Raw genomic sequence first — 17,207 nt, 5'->3', positions numbered from 1 at the left:
AAATATAGTGCAGTTATTTTAAGAAATACAGGATTCCGTATTCGATTTGCTAAACAGTATTCGTTTTTCGATAATTTATTTGTCATCCGTTTTGCTCCATTCTATGCGCTCAATGTTCATACATGCGTATACTGGATATAAAAAGAACAATATTAACAGATATTAATATGCCTTCCTGTTGATTATTACGTTACATTTTGACATTGCAAACTAAAATACGATTAAGCAGGTTGGACTAAGCAAACATTTTTTTTATCGCATTTCGCATGTTATCGTTTAGCATGTCTGTGTATCATTTACAAGTGGATGTAAAACAAACGTTATTTAATTGATTGAGAAACATTCAACATAGTTTGTTTGTTTAGAGATTAAGATTATATATTTTGTATCCATATTTTTTACTTTTTTACCTATTATGTCTATTTGTTTTGCTCACACATTGTTATCAATATAATGGAATTCAATGCGACTGTCATATAATTTAGAGGTTTAGCTCGCTATAAAACCATTTTCTACCAAGTCCTGAATATGTTTTCCATTCGTTAGATGTGATTGAGCTTTTGGTTTTTTCATTTTTTTAAAGGACTTTCCGTTTTGAATTTCTGTTATGAATTTTCGTTTTGAATTTCCGTTTTAGATTTCCGTTTTGAATTTCAGTTTTGAATTTCCATTGGATTTCGGTATTTTTGTTATTTGCTATGTCGTTGTATTGCAGGCTCAACGACTGTATAAACCACATCTCAATTTATTAATAAATATTTCAGAATGTCGAAAATCCACAAAGGGTACGGAATACAAAGGTCGAATAAGTTTGACACAAACTGGGCGTTCTTGTCAGTATTGGGAACGGCAACATCCACACAAACACGTGTTTAGCAACCTTAAAACGGAACATAATTACTGTAGAAATCCTGACAACAGCGGACAACCATGGTGTTATACAAATGATCCAACCACACGTTGGGAATATTGTAAGATACCTATGTGTGGTAAGTTAACTTGCTTTATCATGTATTAATTTTAAATCATCGCATTACAATATATATAGAATTCGTAATATAAAAATCATTATATTGTTCTTTTTTTTTAAATACAATATTGTTGTCTTTATTTATATAGATATATAGACTATTTACCGTATGAATAAAATATATATTTTCTTTTTTATAATAAGGGTTATTGTTGTTTTTCTCCTTTGCAGATTCCATGTCATTGTGAGAACTAAAAGAATTAGAGACAAAGTGCATTTTCAATAAGTGTGTGCTTTACTTTAACGAATAGAATAAAATTGCAGATATTATTTTTCTATTTCTTTCATCTAGATTTATAACAAAATAGTTCAAGGTGGTACCTAACACTACAAGGAGATAACTCTGTAAAGTCAGCTAAACGTTTTAAATACGTTATGTTGTAAAAGGAATATTAAGCTTCTCAATGATCAAAATTGGGGGTTGTCAAATTGCTATATAACCAGTGTATTTTTTCTGACAAAACAGTTGGTTCAAATTTTTAAAATTTTTATATTTTTGTTAAAGTGTCAAAGTAAATACTTTTACAAAATTTTATGAAAATTAAACGAGCCAAATCAATTTTAGTGAAAGTGTTGGGTACCAGTCCACCTTAAGCATATGAATTTTATTGTTTTCATGCATCTAGCTTTTAGACATGGATACAACAATTGATTGAATTTTTAGTATTTAGAAAAAAGAGATGTGGTATGATTGCCGATGAGAAAACTGTCCACCATAGGACAAATTACATGAATACAAAGAACTATAGGACACTGTAAATTCTTCAACAATGAATAAAATCAATACCGTATAGTAATCTATAAAAAGCTCCAACGTTACAACAAGTAATTAAAACAATTCAAACAACGGTATGAATTACGACAATCAATACATGAATAACAAATATGACAAACAGCAACACAAGGCAATGCCTGTTTTAACTAAAGAATGTAACGGGATTAAACATGTTTGGAAGCGCTAAACCCTCTCCTTGCCTTGAACAGTGGTGTTGGGACATCACATAATAAGAAAAAACTGTAAAGGTCAGTTTTGAAATTGCTTGACTCATCAGATTTGCACGAAATTGGAAGGAACTACTTGTAACTTAAACACAAAAGACACAAAGTACCGAGGTGCATGTATGTATCGTGTGTTTATGACATATATAAGAACAAGTTAAAGTTGTCGGCCTTTACAATGTTACGTTCGAAAGGCACACAGTAGTTCCTAGCTATACCGTGTTTATACGTTTTTTATACGCCAGTTTACCAGACGTAGTATGGTATACAGTTGTCCATCCGTCAGTCCGTCCGTCTGTCCCTCCTTCGTCAACATTTCCGGCAATAACTCCAAAAAAAGCCCCAACCAATTAACATGAAACTTTGGTGAATTGTTTATATCTATTAAGTGAGCTCCCGTTAAATTTTTATAAATTTTGGTTTTTACTTTTCCGAGTCGTTGGGTTTTATTCATAAAAAAGAAGGATTTTCTGGTTTTTGGACAATAACTCAAACACTTTAGGCAGTATTCATAAAACTTTGGTGGAATGTTAATATCAATTGACGTAAGCTACCTTTTGATTTTTATAAATTTTAGATTTGGCGTTTCCGAGATATAATAATTTTATTCATAAAAAGGGGGGGATTTTCCAGATTTCGGACAATTACTCAAAAGTACATTGAGCAATGTTCATGAAACTTTGCTGACTGATTTATATCTATTAAAATAACCCCCTCTACTTTTTTTTTTATAAATTTCTGATATGACATTGAGGAGTTATGGAACTTTATTCTATGAAAAAGCGACGAGCGTATCATGCACTCATGGCGCAGCTCTTTATTTATTTTTTGTTTGAGTGTTGACATGAATATCAATAATGTGGTCATTTTTATAAATTTCCTGTTTACAAAACTTTGAATTTTTCGAAAAAAAACTAGGATTTTTCTTATCCCAGGCATAGATTACCTAAGCCGTATTTGGCACAACTTTTTGGAATTTTGGATCCTCAATGATGTTCAACTTTGTACTTGTTTGGCTTTATGCATATTTTGATATGAGCGTCACTGATGAGTCTTATGTAGACGAAACGCGCGATACTATATACATGTATATAAATATGGCGTACTAAATTATAATCCTGGTACCTTTGATAACTATTTACAAATATGATTTACCCTCTGAGTTTTACATGGGTAAATGAATGGACTTTTTGATGTTATAATTAATACAGTAAAGTTTTGTTAAATATTGCGTATGTTTATATTAGGTTATGTCAAAGACATAGTTTAACCCTGCCATATTCTGTTTATAGCTAACTATGCGTAATGAGTTTCCCTTACGTACGGTATTTCACTTGGTCTCTGGTGGAGAGTTGTCTCATTGGCAATCATGTCTTATCATCTTATTTTAATGTTGTACTCACGATTATGCTATGTTTACCTTTGAATATGCAAAATAGTTGTCTCGGTTTAAGACAAAGTGTTTTCTTCCGAGTATTATGAAGAAAATAAGCTAGAGGCTCTAAAGAGCCTGTGTCGCTCACCTTGGTCTATGTGAATATTAAACAAAGGAAGCAGATGGATTCATGACAAAAATGTGTTTTGGTGATGGTGATGTGTTCGTACATCTTATTTTACTGAACATTCTTGCTGCTTACAATTATCTCTATCTATAATGAACTTGGCCTAGTTGTTTCAGTGGAAAATGTTAGTAAAAATTTAAAATTTTTATGAAAATTGTTAAAAATTGACTATTAAGGACAATAACTCCTTAGGGGTCGATTGACCATTTCGTTCATGTTGCCTTATTTGTAAATCTTACTATGCTGAACATTATTGCTGTTTACAGTTAATCTTTATCTATAATAATATTCAAGATAATAACCAAAAACAGCAAAATTTCCTTAAAATTACCAATTCAGGGGCAGCAACCAAACAAAGGTTTGTCCGATTCATATGAAAATTTCAGGGCAGATAGATCTTGACCTGAGAAACAATTTTATCCCTGTCAGATTTGCTCTAAATGCTTTGTTTTTTAAGTTATACGCCAAAAAATGCATTTTACCTCTATGTTCTATTTTTAGCCGTGGCGGCCATCTTGGTTAGATGGCTGGGTCACCGGACACATTTTTTCAACTAGATACCCAAAAGATAGTTGTGGTCAAGTTTGGATGAATTTGGTCCAGTAGTTTCAGAGGAGAAGACTTTTGGAAAAGATTACTAAGATTTACGAAAAATGGTTAAAAATTGACTATAAAGGGCGATAACTGCTAAATGAGTCAACTGATCATTTTGGTCATGTTGACTTATTTGTACATCTCACTTTGCTGAACATTATTGCTGTTTACAGTTTATCTCTATCTATAATAGTATTGAAGATAATAACCAAAAACAGTAAAATTTCCTTAAAATTACCAATTTAGGGGCAGCAACCCAACAACGGGTTGTCCGATTCATCTGAAAATTATAGGGCAGATGGATCTTGACCTGATAAACAATTTTACCCAGTCAGAGTTGCTCTATATGATTTTGTTTTTTAGTTATAAGCCAAAGACTGCATTTTATCCCTATGTTCTACTTTTAGCCATGGCGGCCATCTTGGTTGGTTGGCCGGGTCACTGGACACATTTTTAAACTAGATACCCCAATAATGATTGTGACCAAGTTTGGTTTAATTTGGCCTAGTAGTTTCAGAGGAGAAGATTTTTGTAAAAGTTAACGTCGACGGACGACAGACGACGACGGACGACGGACGACGGACGACGGACGCAAAGTGATGGGAAAAGCTCACTTGGCCCTGTGGGCCAGGTAAGCTAAAAAGGGGGCATGATTTTTAATGAGATTACTTTACTGCAAAGACAAAATGACGTACATTTAAGCAGCTATTATTCCCAGTACGGCCTTCAACAATATTGAAATCCAATATAATAGATATAAGAAGATGGGGTATGAGCGCCAATGAGACAACTCTATATCCTTGGCTCAGACCGAACAACAAGCTATAAAGGGCCACAAAAATGACTAGTGTAAAAACATTCAAACGGGAAAACCAACGATATAATCGGATTAAAAAATAACTGTTATCACAGTCTCGCCTTTTTGTAATTTTAATTATGCAAATGTTGAAATCAAAATAGCAATTCTTTAACATGTTACATAAGTTATGCAAATATTCAAAGTCAATGAACCATGACTGAGGTACACGGCTAAACAATCTCCGTATAATGAGATGTGCCCATTCTAATACAACTTTATACCATATATCATTGACTTATTATAAGTCATTCCGTTTAAACAAACCTAAACACAACCATTTAAAACTTGTAAACTATGTAAAAGTTTTAAAGTCATTCAATCATGAAGAAGGGTGGGCTAATATAATGTTATATAACGTATAATGTAACGATTCCTGCAAATTCCAATAAATAAGCATACCAAATATCTATGACTCAACATTAGCAGTTCATATTAAACTGATCTAATCACAAATGTATACATGTAAACCAAGCAAAAGTTTCAATAGACCATGACTGAGGGAGCGGGGCCAAATATTATCTATGAAATGAGATGTGCTAATGCTTATACAACTGAATACAAATTAACACTAGCCTACCACTAAAGGTTACCCTTGAACTGACCTAATCATTAACTAATTAATGTTAACTTAGAAATTTTTTCTAAGTCAATAGACCATGACTAAGGGAGCGGAGTCAAATAACCTCCTTTGAAATGAGATATATACCAATACTTATACAACTGCATACCAAAAATCATTGACCTACCTGTAGTGGTTCCCCATAAACTGACCTAATCACAAGCTAATACATGTCAAATAAGCAAACGTTTCAAAGTCAATAAGGACTAATGCAACTACATACCAAATATGATTGACCTATCACTTGTGGTTCACCATAAACTAGACCTAATCACAAAATATAACATTGTTGACGCCGCCGCCGACACCGGAAATAACATATCTATGTCTCGCTTTTTGACTCCGTCAAGGCAAAACAACGAGAAATGATAAATCACTTATGAACCAAATCCCAAAAGACAACCACTGATCATCAGGTTCCAGAATATGAACAGGTGCAAACAAAACAACGGGTTTAAACGTTTTATCATCAAATAAAATTTAAGGGAGGTGCTATGGCTTCACCTGAGTCTATTACTTCGAATATGTTTTCTCTGAATTATAACATGAAACTAAAGTAAAAAATCAAATTCTGATTAAAAAAAATAGATAACTCATTCTTTATTTGTAGACATAAAATAATACTATTTGTCTCCATGCGATATTAAAGAATGTCCAGAAATTTTAGACACAAACAAACACCATTAATCAAATAAAACTAAATAAATCTTTTACAAGGTGTTCAACATTTGCAGAAGGAATCTGATGTTCAGTAGTTATCGTTTGTTGATGTGGTTCATAAGTGTTTCTCGTTTCTCGTTTTTTTTTTATATAGATTTATTATACCGTTGGTTTTCCTGTTTGAATGGTTTTACAATAGTTATTTTTGGAGCCCTTTATAGCCTGCTGTTCGGTGTGAGCCAAGGCTACGTGTTGAAGACAGTACCTTGACCTATAATAGATTAATTTTATACATTTTGACTTGAATAGAGAGTTGTCTAATTGGCACTCACGCCACATCTTCTTATATCTTTTTGTCTTTCAATACGGTGTGCATAAATAAACCTACAACTATTAATTAACCTACTAACAATGTAAATGTGGTACGAGTATAATACAGGGAAACAAGCCTCGACAGTAGTTACCAGTAAAATACAGAGAAATAGACCTCGACAGTACAGTTACCAGTAAAATACAGGGAAACTGACCTCGACAGTACAGTTACCAGTTAAATACAGGTAAACAGACCTCGACAGTATACAGTTACCAGTAAAATACAGGAAAACAGACCTCGACAGTATAGTCACCAGTAAAATACATATATTTATCTATATAGCTTTAAACTTGTTAAAAGTGATATATTCCAGTGGCTTATCCATTCCACTCATTAAATAGGAAGTCCAATTCTTCCAACACCACAAGACGTTGTCGCTGCACCCTCAAGACCTAAACTTTGAACAAAAATTATAGCTATTTTAAGCGCTATAAAACCAGGTTTAATCCACCATTTTATACATAAGAAAATGCCTACACCAAGTCAAGTATATGACAGTTGTTGTCCATACGTTTGATGTGTTTTAGATTTTAATTTTGACATTTGAATGCAGACTTTCCGTTTTGAATTTTCCTCGGAGTTCAGTATTTTGTGATTTTACTTTTTGTTATGTAAACAATAAATATAGCATATAACACGTGTGTGATTTCTTGTAAGCTGGGTCCCTCCATAGGGAGATACATACATAGTTAATGCATATACATTTTACATATTCTATTAAAATTGCTCAAGAGTTTGAATGCTCCACCTTTCAAAATGTTGGATCCTGATCTGGTATCTCTCTAAGTTTCATAGCATAATATATTTTGCATTACATTTATAATACATAAATAAGATGTGGTATTATTGCCGATGAGAAAAATATCAACCAGAGACCAAAATAACATATATATCATGTAAAACTATAGGTCACTATGTGACCTTCAACAATGAGCAAAACAAGTACTGCACTGAGTTAGTGAGCTATAAAGATTCTGAAATGACAATTGTTGAAGAAGTAAAACGAGATAACAGCCTGATTTATGTACAAACAATTATAAACGCATAATAATATAATATAACCCGTATTTAAACCAAAACAAATATGATATACAGCAACAAATGACAACCACTTAATTTCAAGGTCCTGACTTAGGAAAATTTCATACAAAACATGGCGGGGTTAAATAAGTTTGCTGGCACCAAAACCAGGGACAGTTGTGTAGCAGTACATTATTATAAGAACCAACTAAAAATCATTTGTAGAGGGTTTAACTCATCGATCAGATCGATACAAATCACACAGAAACCTTAGGCTATGTAGGCCAAATATAATCCATGTGTTTCTGCTAACGGTCTGATAAAAAAATAGGGTAGGTAGGTAGGGTGAATATCATTTAATTTTACAAACATTGTTTATCTGGTTACCTCTATTTTATCACTAGGTTTATAGCAAGAGGTTCTCAGAATGTGTTTCTGTAAGTTCCCTCTTTGACTAAACCCTTGTCTGGCACACTTCACATTTATAAGGTTTTTCACCGGTGTGTATTCTATTGTGTGCAGTCAGATTAGATCTATCATTAACAATTTACCACACACATCTCGTAATCCTCTTAACTGAAGTGGATTAATCTCGTAATTCTCTTAACTGCTACTTAACATCCTTGTTAAAATCCGGTAGTAGAAATTTAACGGAAGTGGATTTAATACTCTACCCTCCTACGTATGATCTCGTAAACGTGCCATACACGTTTACCTATCCACGTTTACATCTCTTAGTATATAATGCAATGTGAATAAGTATCAATCATTCATTCAAGATGGAAAATTATAACCAGCAAATGATTGACCAACTGGTAAAAGTTATTCCACAATATGAATTACAGAAGTTACAACAGATGTCAGCACAGGACTTTACATTGCAGTCTTACATTCAGTTAAATAACAAAATCCGACCGCTAAATAGCTTGATCAAAAACCTGCAGGAAAAGATGACAGTGTAACAGATAAAGATGATGTATCAAATTTTGAGTGCCGAACATGCGCCATGATGTATGCAAGAAAAAATCATTTAATTCGACACTAACAGAATCATACAAAGATTAACTAGGAATGTGAACATAGTGGTTTAACAACGAAAAGGAAATATGTTTTATCTAAACATATGCATATGCAGGGAAGACATGATGTAAAGAAAAGAGCACAGAAGGAAGACGATTTACAACAACCACCCAGTAAACGTCAGAGGACAGATGGTATTGACCAACCTTCCGAGGAACGACTACGAGAGAAAAGATACATAACAACAGCAGTTCTGAACGATGGTGTGGATAACATCCGATTACAACCCATCAACAATGAAGAGAAATATGACTTGATGCTATTTTTCAAAGAAAATCAAGTGGATTTTGTGCAAATATAGAGGACAAGCTACTAAAAAACAATATAAAGTTTTATTTGAGTGTACAAGTTTAAATTATTAATAATTCACCAGATGGAAAATACGACGATACTGGTCCACATTTCAATAGTAACGTGAGTAGCTTTTTACAATCTGTTGCTAGTGAAATAGCTCACGAGTTGAATAAAGGATTTCAAAAAGTATTCATTTCTTTCGAATGGGTCCTCAGAAGCTTCTAGACATACCTTCAGACAAGATAAAATCAACAAACATTTTGGTCATTGCAGTCCCCCTGTCAATTGCCTTCAAACGGAATTCCTAGACTATCTTTGGTGCTATTAGGCCACTTGCTGTATTGACCAACCCACGAGGATGTTGTTGAATATATAATGGGTTCACTATTGACTCCTGAAAATGACTGATTAAGTTGATTACATGATGTTCATCCCGATTGATAGTTGCAGGTCTACTTTCATCATGTGTGTTATCATATCAGCAGTAACCAAGCTTCATCTCATTTTCATTGCTGCACTGAACTGGCCTACTGTGTGTCTGATGTCTGGCTTTATATAGACAACTGATCAGAGCAGACGCGTCCTCTGTCACTGGAAGGGAACGCACTTGGTTACGTATGATCTTCATATCATTCAATATGCTTCATTGCAATTTGCAGGAGACAAAGACTGAACCTGAAACACCGCCATAGCCATTGAATGGAACGTATCTTTACCATCTGGAGACAGTTTCACAAAAGTACCTTAGACTAAGATTGATCGTAAGTCATTAACAATTCAGTATACTTACGATCAATCTTAATCGCAAGCTTTTTTTGTGAAATCGACTCCTGCTGTTTCCGTATGAATGTAAACATTGCTTGCTCTGCCTTGAATGAGGTTAACTTCCCCAGGACACGAGATAATACATTGAGAATCATATGTTCCATCTTGTCAATATCATGAGCTGCTACGCTAGTAAGAAATCGTCTCAGCTCGTTGTTAGTAGCATAGAACTCATGACAACGAAAACTTTCGACCAGATCTCTTATATGATAATATATATGATGCAGTTGCAAGACCAAACAAGGTTTTAAAGGCATAAACGAATTTCTATTTATTGACACTATTGTTTCCGCGAAGGCCAGGTATTTTCGTCATTTTCCGTGGATAGTTCATTGTCTTTATTCATAGTTTGTTTCACCACTTAGAAGCCAGCATCAGAATGTTTCCAAAATAGGGGGCATACGTTTCAGAGACTTAATGAAGTATCTGCAGCTGACGTATATATCACATTTTATTTTACCTCCTATACATTTCTAGGAATATGATTGGTTAAAACTAACCGCGTGGAGACCATGTATATTTTATACAGTAGTTTATTTCCATACACGGTTAGTAGTGGCGGTACGTCCCTTTGTACAAACAACACGGTGTTGAGGAAACATCTGAAAGGTTTCACCAGACGAATAATTGATGATGAAAGATTGAAATAAATTCACAAAACACATTTAAAGCTAACAAGTTGTTATAGTTGGCATTTGTTTGTGTATAGACCAATGCAAGTAGGTTATAAATACTAAGTATTAAAGACTTGGACACTTTGAATGTCCACTAGTCTAATTACCACATGTTAAGATAGTCGATAAGATAAATTCGTTACATAGTGTGCTACTGACCTAATATGATCTATATGGGGTCATTCAATTCCATATGGGGATTCGAGCTTCTGTATCACTACATATTGAATTAACTGACCCCATATATATCGTATTAAGTCACAAGCACACTAGCACACTATGTAACTAATAGTATGACAGATCGCCAGTTTGCTTATGTAAAATACCGACAGCTTTATGTAGTACGAGATCTTCATCACAATCAGGTGTTGATACAGTGCTCATATCATGAGTTCTGACATGTTTCATCAATTGGATCCTATCAATTAGTGCTGCCTCGACCTTTTTATATATTCATCAATAAGCCTTATATAAACTTCATCCTTTCGCTGACTCAAAGTTCAAAGAGAAGTTGCTTTTCTCTTTTTAAGCTTTAAAACTTAACCGCTCTTCTATGAATACTTGAAAAACGATATAACGTTAGAGTGTATGTCCTTTTAAGTGGCAGGGGTGGGGGAGGGTAGTTTGACAGAACAATATATCCAGTTAGACTTTGTCCGGAAAAATCCTTGAGACATTCCCGTAAAGATTTTTCTATCTATGGATCCCATTTATTTTTCAAAACAATACTTCTTAAAATACCATTATAAAATGCTATGTTTTTTATTGAATGCATACAGTAAGGCAATATCAACCTTTGAAACAACTTTAGCGAAAGTATATTTCAATTGTGCATGTGAATCATGCATATTTATGATAAATTGACATTATCATAAACAGATAAAGAAGTGATTACAGCGAAAATAAATCCCGTAATTGCGTTGGAATATTCATGAGTGCGTAAAAATGCACAAAATCCAGAATAATTCAGGAATAACAATATGTTTTGAATGCGTTATGAACTTGGAAAAAGTACTATATATGATTTTGATTTGAAAAAACATCAAATCAGATACTCAAAAACATGTTTCAAAGAATGAGTCATGTTTTGACGTAATGATAAAATTGTTACAAAAATGTTGTTTTCTCTAAAAAAAAAACACACACACACAATATTACTCGTCAGAATTATTTGGTTATACTTTAATATGTTATCCGCATATAATCAATCCATTGTATCAAAAGAAAGGGAAGCTACTTGCTAATAATATATCTTGAAACACAGGTTGTAAATTTTCAGTTTGAAAATATTTCTTAACTTTGATTTAATTTTTACAAAAATTGCCCCGCACGATTTTTTTACGACCGGGCAAAAAATGAAGTTCAGATATTCAACTATCGCTTGTAAAGTAGTCAGCTGTGTGAAAGGTGGTTGCATAACAATAATAAAAACTAAGCGTGTTTTCCGAAAATGTAAGAAATAGTTAGACAGTATTTACGCAAAAATAAATAGTTCAAAGAGGTGGGGACAATGTGGTCTGTATTTGTTTTGAACAAATAATCAGAATTATAAAGTTGTCAAATCCTGTTGGAAAATGAGTATTGAAAAGTATATATCATACGATTAAAATATGTTTTGAAAAATTTACACGTTTCCAGTTGGATAGCTATGCAGTGCTACATATTAATGTGGAAGGCATCTGGATACACATTTGTAAATCACACATGTTTTTGTCAAATCTTACATAAATGGACATTCCTAACTTTCCGAAAGAATTTTGGTTCGGAAAACGATGTCTTTCTCATACATTTTGGGTAAGATATAAATAGATTTGCCAAACCTGGTCAAAATAGAGCTCTATTTAGGCGTTTACTGTGGGAAAACTGATAACGCGAGAGCAATTGAAAAGTATCTACACTTCTAAAATAACGAGGCCCAATTTGTTAACCGGCATAACGTAAAAACGACGAATCCAAGAATTCAACTTTATATATAACTTACATAGGACAATGGTGTTGTTTAAAATTACACCATTCCAGGCCTTTTTGTTTTCTACATATAAATAATACCAAACATTAACAAGTTCTGGGTCGAATCCGATACCGATACCATTAGTATATATCGCATGTAGTTTCCGTTACCTGTTGTCTTCTGTAAACCCCTACTATCAGGAGAACCTTGAATTCTTCCAGCAGTTGTTTGAATTAAGAAATAATTCATGGAAGCCATAGATTATTGGAAATTTACACACGGCCCAGGCCATGTGTAAATTTCCAATAATCTATGGCTTCCATGAATTATTTCGATTCTAATAGGACAAATATGATCATTAAAAAAACTGAAGCGAGGGTGGGTAAAGCTGTGTTTGCGGCTGTTCTTTTTTACTCCCTGTTAGATAAAGCTCAAACATTCTAATAAATCCGTAGCTTGCATGAATTATTTCGTGAACAACCGCTAAAATAAAGATCTGTTTCATTCTCAAAACCAACAATTGTCATTTTGATTTACATGTTTTCTCTAAGCTACCGTCAAATCCAAAGTTGACATTTCGTAACTAAGGAGCCGCCATGTAATGACTTGCTGAAATCAGTAAATATGCGAATAATGCAATAGAATAGAAAATCAAACAAAACTTACCTTGATAATCAATTTTAATACAATAGTAAACAACATTTCAATGGTTCACGTAACAGAAAACTTTCAACTGTAGCGTTTTCATTTGTATGACGTCATGTTTTGAAATGACTTAAATGCGCCAAAAACCTTAATAGACTTTCGCGGAATTTTATTTTATTTTTATTTTGTTGGTTTCTCCGAGTTCTTGTGCGTTACTTCTTTTTATTATGCATCCGAATAAGAATAAAAGTGATTTTGTCTTTTTTTAATTGCAATTTTTAAAACAATAAAATCGGCAAAGGGTTTACAAATAGGTTTCAATACATGTGGATTTACGTGGGAAGTATATTGTAACAGCCATTTTTATGTACACCACGGAGTCTGCGCTAAGTATAGATATATCGAGAATTTTATCACAGTGTTGTTTACAAAGCGAAAGAAGCACGTCATATTAGAATCTATATTTAACTCTAGGACACATTTAACAAGTCTGTTTTCTTTCACCTTTATCAGATGACAATACTTAAAATCAAGGCTAAAAATAAGGCATAGGTACTTTAATTCAGTCACGGACCCGCGACGGGTGTGTTCTATAGTCTCTTAAAAAATAAGTTGACAAAAGCAATAATAGGCCGATAACCATACTGCTTAAAAATTATTTCTAAACAACAATCGTACGTATACATTTTAAAGAAAGTATTAGTTAAACTGTTCTATTTGAAATATACATACAAATGCACAATGTTTTAATTTCATTATTTATCTTGATAAATGCATTAGAAGCTTGTTGCTATGAAATTTTTTAACTGTTAACCTTTGCAGCATATTGATAAAAAAAATGAAAAAATCATGTACTTACAAAATCTAAAGCTCTTTCAAGTCAACAATTTTCGGAGTGTTCCACATAATCTTTAGCATGTAACAATTTCCCAAAATATACCCATTTTACACATCTAAGTTTTAGAATACGCCAATCTGCTCATTGTTGAACTTTCAATATAGTAATATTGTCTTTTCGTAAATACAAGATTTAAAGATGTGTCTGTGCAGATGAAGATAAAAAGAAAATATCTTTACAAAATAGGTTATCTGTGTAATTATTTTTACTTCATTTGACAATGTTGAGAATAGGTCATCTCGTTTTTTGTACATGTATTTCAGAGTAGGTTTAGTCTCCGGCTGGGATTGTTTGCTTTTTTCAGTCATTTTCTCTTCTTCTTTTTGAGTTATTTTGATCAAAAATGAAAAAAAACCAGACTTCCTTTCTGGTAAGACGTTAAAGAGATATTAGGACCTTATATACATGATCATAGAAGGCAACGTAGTATTTGTGATGAAAAGATATTATCAACCCTCAATTATCCTGTTTAATAAGCGTGTTATTTAGCCTTACAATGCTTATTCCAAAATATAGATTAAAGCCATTTCTACTCACATACCAATGCAAATATCAACGGAAATGCATACATTGAATCTTTACATACTAAGATTACAGACACTTTACCAAAAAATCTTGTTTTTTTTTTATAGAAAAAGACATTTTGCAAAGTAAATTCATTTGTATATGTCCGTGTTTTTTCTAGTGCGTCCTTGTTTTATTGACTGAAAAACAAAATTCCTATGGCTTAAACTTTAGTATATCACTGCATTTACGTTTAAAAAACAATGAAAATGTTCAAATTAAGTACTGTGCAAAGCACGAAAAATTGCATTAAACCAGTTTGATATTGCTATGTCAACACGTTCCTTTCGTTAAAAGGCATCGTTCATTTGTATTCATAGATCTTCATGTTAGTGTACAGATATTGATTTATACAGTAAATATTTCGTGATGTAAACAAACATGTCCATTCTTAATTTTGAACTGTATGTGAGTTCAGACATGTTGGATTGAGACGTACGTACACATAGTGTGTAAAGCGGGTAAATGTGTGTTTTTATAACAGAAAATACAACCTGTGTTTTATTTGCTATTTATTTTGATGGTAACATGTTTAATCGTTCTAGAAATAGAAATCTAGAATAATGTTCAAATTCTTCTACTTGAGGAGGTCACACAGAAATAAAGCACCACCGTAGCTTCATTTCCATATTAAATTTAAACACAAAGAATAAAAAATTTACTATAGATATAGGAAGATGTGGTGTGAGTGCCAACTCTCCATCCAAATAACGTAGTCAGTAATTTAGTGCTGGCATGATTTATAACAAACCTTTCCAAAATTGTTTACTTCCAATGGGGACTGGGGAATAGAAATATTGTCACTTAGGTCCTCTTCCGACCGGTAGTAAAACTCTTGCTTCAAGTACACAGCCACCTCCGATCAGAATGGGAGGTGTAGAGAGAATGTCACGCTCACTGCACGTTAAGAACCCTTGCAACAGTACTTTGGGGGTTCCGTAAGGGGGCCTGTTTCAAGGCAACATTTCTGTCAATATCCAATATACCCTCCTTTTCAGTGGCAGTCTGAATTTCCAAATCTTCATCCCGAACGTCCTTTGTTGCAGGACCTACTTATTGGATTTATTGTTAATTTGTTCTCGTCCTGAAAATGCATGGAATACTTTTCACTGCACGTTAAGCAATCAACAATCAATCATTCAACATTGTCTGTTTACAAATTAAAAAATTATAAAGAGCCTAAGGTTTCAACTCCATCAAGCAAAGTTGAACTTTGGATGAATTTGGCTATTTAATAGGTGCTTTTGGTCGTATATTTCGGTTCTTACACATCCTTGGTTTTCAAATATTTGACTTTGAGCGTTACGGATGAACGTAATCCAGAAAAGCGCTTCGGACGTATGAAGTGTAGTTTTCATTTTTTCATTAAGTATTCCATTTAATTCAAATATAATATTTTTTAATCTTTTTTTTTTTATTATTTTCTTTTATCTTGGGGGAGGGGGAAGGGGGTGCTCTTTTAGTAGAATAATTGGGTTAACATTAATTTTTCTATTTTTTCCCGTTTTTTTCTTAGTTTTCTTGCTCCTATGTATTTCGTCACGGTCATATATATCATTCATAAAATATTCCTGACTGTAAAAACAAAGGTAGCATGAAATGAAGTGGAAAAGATTATGAGTCCCTGTATTCGGTTCTAAAGACCGTTTTAAAAAGGACACAGTGATTTCTCATATATCTTATTACTGCAAAAATGTTTTCAGAATAAATTGAAAAGAGTTAATTTTGATCAAGGAGGTTATATTAGAAGGAGAGCGAAAACTCTGCTTGATAAAAAATTAGCATCCCCAGGATAGCAGTTCGATCAGAGAAAAATGATAAAATTATAAAGAAACCGACATGTTTATCACCCACTTGACATCGCCCTCTGATGTACCAGGCTGTTACCGCGAGCAGTTCGGTCTAATAGATAAATCGCATATGTCACGTGGTTTTTATCAGTGAGTGGGTCATTTAAGTTCAGGTGTATTTTTGGTACCTGATGATTTATAGGTGTTATTGATGTGGAAAAAGATTTGACGCGCAATTTCAAAATCAATCGCCTGTCTACGGTGAAGATAAAGAAATGACAAAGTTATGAGGGTTTAAAGGAAAGTAAGTATGCAATTTTCATTCAACACTACATTGCTTTAAACAAAGATTTTCGCTTCACCTGTCAATTTCTGTTTATAAGAATTGGCAGGTAATAATCATAGAAAATATACGAATATGCAAAGTACTTTTAATAGTTACGGTGTCCGGTAACGACCGGAAGAAATATTTGCAATTGAAACATAGAGAAATTTATCGGGAACAACGTGAAAGTGACTTGCTGTAGATCTTAACATTGACGGCAATGAGACGGATATTCGTTTCATTTCTATCGGTAATAAGTTTACTTTTAACATAAAATCTGAATTTTTAATAAGCTTATAAAAAATAATTACAATAAAATCTTTTTAACATGCCAATAAGTGTGTATTACCCGATGGCATACATATACATGTATCTGATTAATCACATATTTGGCAATGGATAACGAAGTTAGTTAAATGTTAGATGAATGTAATTGTTCACATGC

At 33.1% G+C, this 17,207-nt stretch overlaps 1 protein-coding gene across 7 annotated transcripts in view; it reads left to right on the top strand.

Moving 5' to 3' along the window:
* The window catches only part of LOC143076335 (zonadhesin-like), a 92,134-nt gene that overhangs the window by 30,145 nt on the left and 44,782 nt on the right, over positions 1 to 17,207 (top strand). For 6 of the 7 annotated variants that reach the window (XM_076252059.1, XM_076252056.1, XM_076252055.1 and 3 more), the window contains one exon: positions 765 to 989. In XM_076252059.1, the coding sequence (XP_076108174.1) occupies positions 765 to 989 (225 nt within the window). Of the gene's footprint in view, positions 1 to 764; positions 990 to 1,201; positions 1,301 to 17,207 lie in introns of those variants that run through there. The other variant, XM_076252060.1, reaches the window with a different exon arrangement.

This window comes from Mytilus galloprovincialis, chromosome 5, assembly GCF_965363235.1.
Source record: "Mytilus galloprovincialis chromosome 5, xbMytGall1.hap1.1, whole genome shotgun sequence".
NCBI lineage: Eukaryota > Metazoa > Mollusca > Bivalvia > Mytilida > Mytilidae > Mytilus > Mytilus galloprovincialis.
Note: the sequence above shows the minus strand (reverse complement) of the source record. Positions and strands in the feature narration are given on the sequence as shown.